The sequence below is a fragment of the Salmo trutta genome, chromosome 9 (genome assembly GCF_901001165.1).
Source record: "Salmo trutta chromosome 9, fSalTru1.1, whole genome shotgun sequence".
NCBI lineage: Eukaryota > Metazoa > Chordata > Actinopteri > Salmoniformes > Salmonidae > Salmo > Salmo trutta.
Genome location: NC_042965.1, coordinates 42,025,497 through 42,034,180, shown reverse-complemented (window position 1 = coordinate 42,034,180; position 8,684 = coordinate 42,025,497). Strand labels below are relative to the sequence as shown.

The window sequence follows — 8,684 nt, the reverse complement described above, 5'->3', positions numbered from 1 at the left end:
TCTCCCCAATGAATATGGAAGACATCCATTTATCCTGGGACACACCCGGGCCCAGGTGTTTCCCATGTAGCTGATGACCCTCCCAACTCCACCCACCGGCATCCTAATAAGGAACAAGAGCAGAGAGAGAAAATACGGCAGACAGAGTGGGAGGGTTGTCACACTATGCATAGATAATAAACAGTGAGTAGCAGCAGTGTAAAAACAATGTAGATAGTCAGGGTGGCCATTTGAATAGTTGTTCAGCAGGTTTATGGCTCGGGGGTAGAAGCTGTTAAGGAGCCTTTTGGTCCTAGACTTGGCGCTAGGGGGAACCGCTTGCTGTGCGATAGCAGAGAGAGAACAGTCTATGATTTGGGTGACTGGAGGGGATTTGGCAGTTCTTACAGTCAGTTTCTTGATGGGCGCATGACACGATCGTGTCTCTGAGCTCTACGGCTTAGTTTTTGCTCTGACATGCGCTGTCAACTGTGGGAGCTTATTATAGACATGTGTGTGTCTTTCCAAATCATGTCCAATCAATTGAGTTTACCACAGGTGGACAGTCAAGTTGTCGAAATATCTCAAGGGTGATCAATGGAAACAGGATGTACCTGCCACGTCCTGACCATAGTAAGATGTTATTTTCTATGGTAGAGTAGGTCAGATCGTGACATGGGGTGTTTTTCTATGTTTTCTATATTCATGTTCGAGTTTTGTATTTCTATGTTGGTTTTGTTTGGGATGATCGCCAATTAGAGGCAGCTGGTCCTCGTTGTCTCTAATTGGAGATCATACTTAAGTAGGGTTTTTTTCCACCTGGGTTTGTGGGAGATTATCTTTGAGTCAGTATATGTTTCACCTCTGCGTCACGGTTTGTTGTTTTTTTTCATTCAGTTTATTTAGGTATTGCATAGTTTCACAGTGTAAATAAAATGTGGAACAACACACACGCTGCACTTTGGTCCGCTTCTCCTTACGACAACCGTGACAGTACCTGAGTTCAATTTCCAGGAAAAGAGGAAAAATAGAGCAACAAGTAGAGTCAAATGCTTCTTTATTAATTTGATAGAAAACCTGAAAAATACATACATATATTCTTGACATTACATAATAAAAAAGTATATTTACATATTTACATGCTTTTTATTTTTTTCCATTGGAAATATTAGAAATGTCTCTCAACTAGTAAGTCATATTGTGTAACGGATACTGACTTTGTAAATATAAAAACCAACTTTTTAAGTACCATTCAACAGTGTAAACATATATTTAGGCAGTCTTCAGGCTGTCTTCAGGCTGTCTTCAGGCAGTCTTCAGGCAGTCTTCTTTGCATTCCTCAGGAATAGCTCTCTCTCCATCAAGTTCTCACCTGAACTGGTGTCGTTAATTTTACTGCACACTCCTGAAAGGAAAAACAATCATTATCCATATATCATTAACACATATATCATTAATAAATGTATAATGTACATATAGTAATATACATATTACTGATATAATACTGAAATACTGATTTACTGATATACTGATGTACTGATATAATACTGATGTACTGATGTACTGATAAAATACCGATGTACTGATATAATACTGATGTACTGATGTACTGATATAATACTCATATACTGATGTACTGATATAATACTGATATACTGATGTACTGATATAATACTGATGTACTAATATAATACTGATATAGTGATGTGAGTATTGCTCTGTTGAGAATAATGCGTATGGATCAGTTACTGTGTATTGAAGTTGTAATGAAGTCTGCATATGTAGTCCTCACCTTTGGTTTTTCATTATTTTCCCAATGGTTTTCTTGGCAAATGGAGTTTCTGGATTCAGACACTTCATCCCTTTTCCGTTCTTCAGAGTGACACTGAATATACAAGGAGAGAGAGACTACTGTTAGAAGTTATCCATCACAACTTTCCAACTGAGGATAGAGAGAAATAATATTATCTGAATAGCAGGTGTACAAATAAATAGAAACATTCACCATTGTGTCCATCTACTAAGCTAGTCACAATATACACTGATATTAATACAGTACAGACAGACAGACAGACAGACAGACAGACAGACAGACAGACAGACAGACAGACAGACAGACAGACAGACAGACAGACAGACAGACAGACAGACAGACAGACAGACAGACACATTTCTTACATGATCTCCATGTTCCGGCAGGAGTGGCTGGAGGTGTACACTTCGAGCTTCTCAATGAGAACAGGTTTAACGTGGTTCACCATTCCATTCAGACACTGGCACCGAGCTTTAGAATGACCCACCTGGCCTGGGGATGACAAGAAAAGGTTATGACATGTTTGGTTATGGCATTATTGCAGCTAAGATCTAAACTCTTCAGTCAAATCAAACCTATTATTTGACTACACTTCTCCCTGGCTTTTCAAGTTGCTTCATATGCTACAGATTTCTAATAAAGAAGTGAAAGATATTAGAAATATAATTCAAGATATTTCATAGATCTTACCTTCAACATTGACCAGGAGCAGACAGGCCAGGAAGCTGATGAGGACTGTTGATGTCATCATGTTGGTCATGGATACTGCTTCTTCAGTTTCTTTAAGAGTCTGGATGGACAGCTCAGTCAAGTGATGGATGTTGTGAATGGAGGAGAGCTTGGCTTGTATTTATACTGTATTTATATTAAGCCCCACCCTTTCTCTGACAGTCATCCAATGAGAAGGGGAGAGAGAGAAAGAGGGGTTTTCCCTGCTTCTCCTTTCACACAGCATTTCCCATTTCCCAGAAACACTCTCTCTGACAGTGAAATTTGAGGCGTGTTTAAGGCAGAGAGATGATACAATCTGTCTTTCCTTTTCCATCCCAAATGGCACCCTATTCCCTATATAGTGCACTACTGTTGACTTGAGCCCTATAAACTATATAATGCACTACTTTAGACCAGAGCCCAATTCACTATATAGTGCACTACTATGGACCAGAGCACTATTCCCTATATAGTACACTATTATAGACCAGATCCCTATTCCCTATATAGTGCACTACTGTTGACCAGAGCCCTATTCCTTATATGGTGCACTACTTTAGACCAGAGCCCTATTCCCTATATAGTGCACTACTATAGACCAGAGCCCTATTCCCTATATAGTACACTATTATAGACCTGATCCCTATTCCCTATATACTGCACTACTGTTGACCAGAGCCCTATTCCTTATATAGTGCACTACTATAGACCAGAGCCCTATTCCCTATATACTGCACTACTGTTGACCAGAGACCTATTCCTTATATAGTGCACTACTTTAGACCAGAGCCCTATTCCCTATATAGTGCACTACTGTTGACCAGAGCCCTATTCCTTATATAGTGCACTACTTTAGACCAGAGCCCTATTCCCTATATTGTGCACTACGTTTGACCAGAGCCCTATTCCTAATATAGTGTACTACTTTAGACCAGAGCCCTATTCCCTATATTGTGCACTACGTTTGACCAGAGCCCTATTCCCTATATATTGCACTACGTTTGACCAGAGCCCTATTCCCTATAAAGTGCACTACTGTTGACTAGAGGACTATTTGTGCCATTTGGAAGTTAACCATGGCCTTCCTGGTTACATTTCCATGATATCAAAGACAACAACATCAGGCTACCTTAAGACACGTTTGGCACCACTAAAGGCGTCCCTATTATTCCCATGCGAAACCGTTCATACATATATTATGACAACATTTTGTGAAGTCTTTGAGAAGTTTTGGTCTTCGGCAAGGTGTTTTTTCAGCTGTTCCTGAGGCAAGCCAAAGTTCGGTAGCCAAAGTCTACGCCTGTTTGTCGGTGATTGGTCAACAGTAGGGATTCTTCAATGAAGTGTAATTTGTCGTTCAATGAGAGACGACTCGTTTTCATGCATATTATTGCACTTGAGAAACACTGCATCCAAACATTTTAGTTAGATGTAAAATTGTACGACTAAAGACTTCCTCTGCAAAAATGTCAAAATGAATTACAGATTTCTTTAGTTATCTCAGATTAATTCTGACTATTTTTGAGGATTTATATACTGGCTACAGCGTTTCCGTTTTTTTCTAGTTTTTCAAGCTTAGGTCTTTTAACAAAGTATGCGAGGCACACATGTCCAAAGTACTGCAAGGAGCTAACCTAATACAGCAAGCATTAAAAAAACACCTGAAATTATACTGAACCAAAATATAAACACAACATGTAAAGTGTTTGGTCCATGTTTCAGGAGCTGGGAGTATTTATGTTTGTAATAAAACCCTTTTGTGGGGAAAAACTAATTCTGATTGGCTCCCCATTGGGTGGGCCTGAAAAGAATATACACAGTACGAGTCAAAAGTGTGGACACACCTACTCATTCAAGTGTTTTCTTTATTTTGACTATTTTCTACATTGTAGAATAGTAGTGAAGACATCAACACTATTTATTTTCAAATAATGTGGCCCCAATCAACAACTTCAATTTGAAGTATTTGAAGTATCAAAGATTTATTTCCAAGTACATTATTTAACATACCCAAACGACCTGGGTTAAATGCATGGGACTGCATTTAAATCAGTGATTTTTATATTTTCAAACACATGCCAAGACTTTTCAAGTGTATTTCCAAAATACACACTAATATTCAACTACTTGTCAAATAAAAAATATCTAATACAGTAAAGATCTAACACAGTAATTGAAAAAAAATAGTATCTGATCTCAGATCTGATTGTGACCCGTAGTAATTAAGGCTCCCTGTCAGATGAATGATCTGATCTCAGACCTGTAATTATGGATCCCTGTCAGATGAATGATCTGATCTCAGACCCGTAATTATGGATCCCTGTCAGATGAATGATCTGATCTCAGACCTGTAATTAAGGATCCCTGTCAGATGAATGATATGATCTCAGACCTGTAATTATGGATCCCTGTCAGATGAATGATCTGATCTCAGACCTGTAATTAAAGATCCCTGTCAGATGAATGATCTGATCTCAGACCTGTAATTAAGGCTCCCTGTCAGATGAATGATCTGATCTCAGACCTGTAATTAAGGCTCCCTGTCAGATGAATGATCTGATCTCAGACCTGTAAATAAGGATCCCTGTCAGATTAATGATTTTAGACAGCTAGTAACAGCACCACAGTAACTGTACATGTTATCATCAAATACCAACCAGAAACACATCCAATGCATTGTGTTTTTGTTTGAAAGGACCTTTGGCTCAATATGGTATATTTATCAACTTAGAGGACTGTGTTGATAGTAGCCTACTGTAGAATAACTGACTGGGTGAAAAGCAGATTCTGTGGAAAAGTTCCCGTTTCCAGGAAAGAAGTTACTGTCCATTTGAAAAAGGGCCAAATGGAAGTGAAACTGAAAGTGAATACAGGCCTAGTTCCCTCCTTATTGAAGGAAGGTAGTAACAGTTTGGGACTTTCCCTTTCACCTCTTACATCTGGTCGGTTTAAAGGGGATAGTAGGTACATTTTTTGATTTCAAGTAATGCAGTGTTGTCCCTGTGTGTTAATATACAAAGTAGTAGAGTAGTACACTACCAAACTACCTCAAATGAATTAATTAACTCACTTTTCCTTTTAAGAATCTGATACTATTCAGATTAACTTTTTTTCCAGAACAAAGAACCAACCAGACATGAAAGTTACTTTAGGAAACGTTGTTTTTAATACAAGGTACAACAACCACCAACAAACCACAGCAATACTGGCAAGAAGGATGGTGGTACTGTTATAAGAACAGTATCAGAGATTTAAAGGTTTAAATTACATCAAGTGGATTTAGTGAAGAGATGGGTAGAACAGAGACAAAGTAACATGACATTTACATTTACATTTAAGTCATTTAGCAGACGCTCTTATCCAGAGCGACTTACAAATTGGTGCATTCACCTTAAGATATCCAGTGGAAAAACCACTTTACAATAGTGCATCTAAATCTTTTGGGGGGGGGGGGGGGGGGGGGGGGGGGGTAGAAGGATTACTTTATCCTATCCCAGGTATTCCTTAAAGAGGTGGGGTTTCAGGTGTCTCCGGAAGGTGGTGATTGACTCCGCTGTCCTGGCGTCGTGAGGGAGCTTGTTCCACCATTGGGGTGCCAGAGAAGCGAACAGTTTTGACTGGGCTGAGCGGGAGCTGTGCTTCCTCAGAGGTAGGGAGGCGAGCAGGCCAGAGGTGGATGAACGCAGTGCCCTTGTTTGGGTGTAGGGCCTGATCAGAGCCTGAAGGTACGGAGGTGCCGTTCCCCTCACAGCTGCGTAGGCAAGCACCATGGACTTGTAGCGGATGACGACACTAAAGAACATGAAGCTGTGGTTTAAAACAGGAAGTGGCAACACTGATTTCCAGAGAATCACACAACTTTGGGTGTTTGTGTGTGTGTGTGTGCGTGTGTGTGTGTGTGTGTGTGTGTGTGTGTGTGTGTGTGTGTGTGTGTGTGTGTGTGTGTGTGTGTGTGTGATTGTGTTTACAATATAAACAGCGAAAGTCAATAAAAAAAACATATTTGCTATTAAATTCATTTCTGAATTTATTTTTGCGACTAAGGCATTCCCCTTTTCTCCTGGTTACAATAATAGGCTAATCATCTAGACATGTACGCTATGCAATTACCAATAGGCAGGTTTCCCAATGACTCAGGTTTATTTGATTAAAGCGATGTCGCCAAAGACATCTTTGTGACATGTGTAATGGAAACGGCAGATATAGGAGCCATTTTCTAAAGATCGACAACATTTTTATTCGTTCGACAACGGGGGATTTTTATTTTTGTTGAACTTTCTTTATTGGGACAAATTATGATGGAGCCAGTGTTGAATGTACACAGGGCTCGTGATGTCATCACGTAACTAGAAAGCATTTCATTTTAAATGCCTACTGCTTACTAAATAAAACATGTGTATCTCGGGGAAAGGTTACTTGACATGTGTACATGTCAAGTAACCTTTACTGACACGTTTACTGACACGTTTGCAGACGTGTCAGTAAACGTCTGCAAAAAAGTGTAATGAAATTGTTGGCAGCAGACCTGGTTAGGCTTCGTGTAACCACGACAGCCCGGATTGACTGACTTTCATGACTTAAAGTAATGATGGACAGTCGTTTCTCTTTAGTTCTTGAACTGATCTTGCTGTAATATGGACTTGGTCTTTTACCAAATAGAGCTATCTTCTGTATACCAACCCTAGCTTGTCACAACACAACTGATTGGCTCAAACGCATTAAGGAGGAAAGAAAGGAAAGAAATTCCACAAATTAACTTTTAACAAGGCACACCTGTTAATTGAAATGCATTCCAGGTTACTACTTCAAAAAGCTGGTTGAGAGAATGCCAAGAGTGTGCAAAGCTGTCATCAAGGCAAATGGTGGCTACTTTGAAGATCCTAAAATATATTTTGATTTGTTTAAAACTTTTTTGGCTACTACATGATTCCATATGTGTTACTTCATAGTTTTGAGGTCTTCATTATTGTTCTATAGTGAAAAACCCTACTCCTAACCCTTGAATGAGTAGGTGTGTCCTAACTTTTGACTGGTACTATATATATCAATTGTACATAAATATATATATATGATGTCTTCATTATTGTTCTATGGTAAAAATAAAGAAAAACCCTTAAATGAGTAGGTATTACCAGTCAAAAGTTTGAACACACCTACTCATTCATGGGTTTTTCTTTATTTTTTCCCATAGAACAATAATACAGTTAATGTCGGAAGTCTACATACACCTTAGCCAAATACATTTAAACTCAGTTTTTCACAATTCCTGACATTTAATCCTAGTAAAAATTCCCTGTGTTAGGTCATTTAGGATCCCAGAACAACAGCAAAGGACCTTGTGAAGATGCTGGAGGACAGGGGTACAAAAGTATCTATATCCACAGTAAAACGAGTCATATATCGACATAACCTGAAAGGCCGCTCAGCAAGGAAGAAGCCACTGCTCCAAAACCGCCATAAAAAAATCCCGACTACGGTTTGCAACTGCACATGGGGACAAAGATCGTACTTTTTGGAGAAATGTCCTCTGGTCTGATGAAACAAAAATAGAACTGTTTGGCCATAATGACCATTGTTTTGTTTGGAGGAAAAAGGGGGAGGCTTGCAAGCTGAAGAACACCATCCCAACCGTGAAGCACAGGGGTGGCATCATCATGTTGTGGGGGTGCTTTGCTGTAGGAGAGACTGGTGCACTTCACAAAATAGATGGCATCATGAGGGAGGAAAATTATGTGGAGAAATGCTTCAAATTTCACCCAACTTATTGTGGGAAGCTTGTAGAAGGCTACCTGAAATGTTTGACCCAGATTAATAATAGATCTTAACAATGTTTAGCATTGAGTGAGTCATTTGTCCCAAAAAATATACTTTTAGTTTTATTTAATATGTAGCACCAACCTATTGCTAGTTACCCATTCTAAAACTGACTGGAGCTCTATGTTAAGTGTATCTGTTATTAATTTTACTGTTGTAGCCGACATGTATACTGTTGAGTCATCAGTGTACATAGACACACAGGCTTTATTCAAGGTCATTGGAAGGTCATTTGTAAAAACAGAAAACAATAATAGCCCTAGCCGGCTGCCCTGCGGTACACCACACTCAACGGAATTTGCATGAGAGAGCCTTCCATTAACAAAAACCCTCTGTGTTCTATTAGATAGGTAACTCTGTGTTCAAT

At 39.2% G+C, this 8,684-nt stretch overlaps 1 protein-coding gene across 1 annotated transcript; it reads right to left on the bottom strand.

Moving 5' to 3' along the window:
• Window positions 1–1,019: 1,019 nt before the first annotated feature.
• On the bottom strand, window positions 1,020–2,722 carry LOC115200594 (C-X-C motif chemokine 11-1-like). Its single transcript, XM_029763769.1, has 4 exons — window positions 2,483–2,722; window positions 2,158–2,284; window positions 1,772–1,864; window positions 1,020–1,384 (listed from the first exon to the last, which is right to left on the bottom strand). Exons 1-4 carry the CDS (start codon window positions 2,550–2,552, stop codon window positions 1,372–1,374), a joined length of 303 nt encoding a protein of 100 aa, XP_029619629.1. The 5' UTR covers window positions 2,553–2,722; the 3' UTR covers window positions 1,020–1,371.
• Window positions 2,723–8,684: the final 5,962 nt, after the last annotated feature.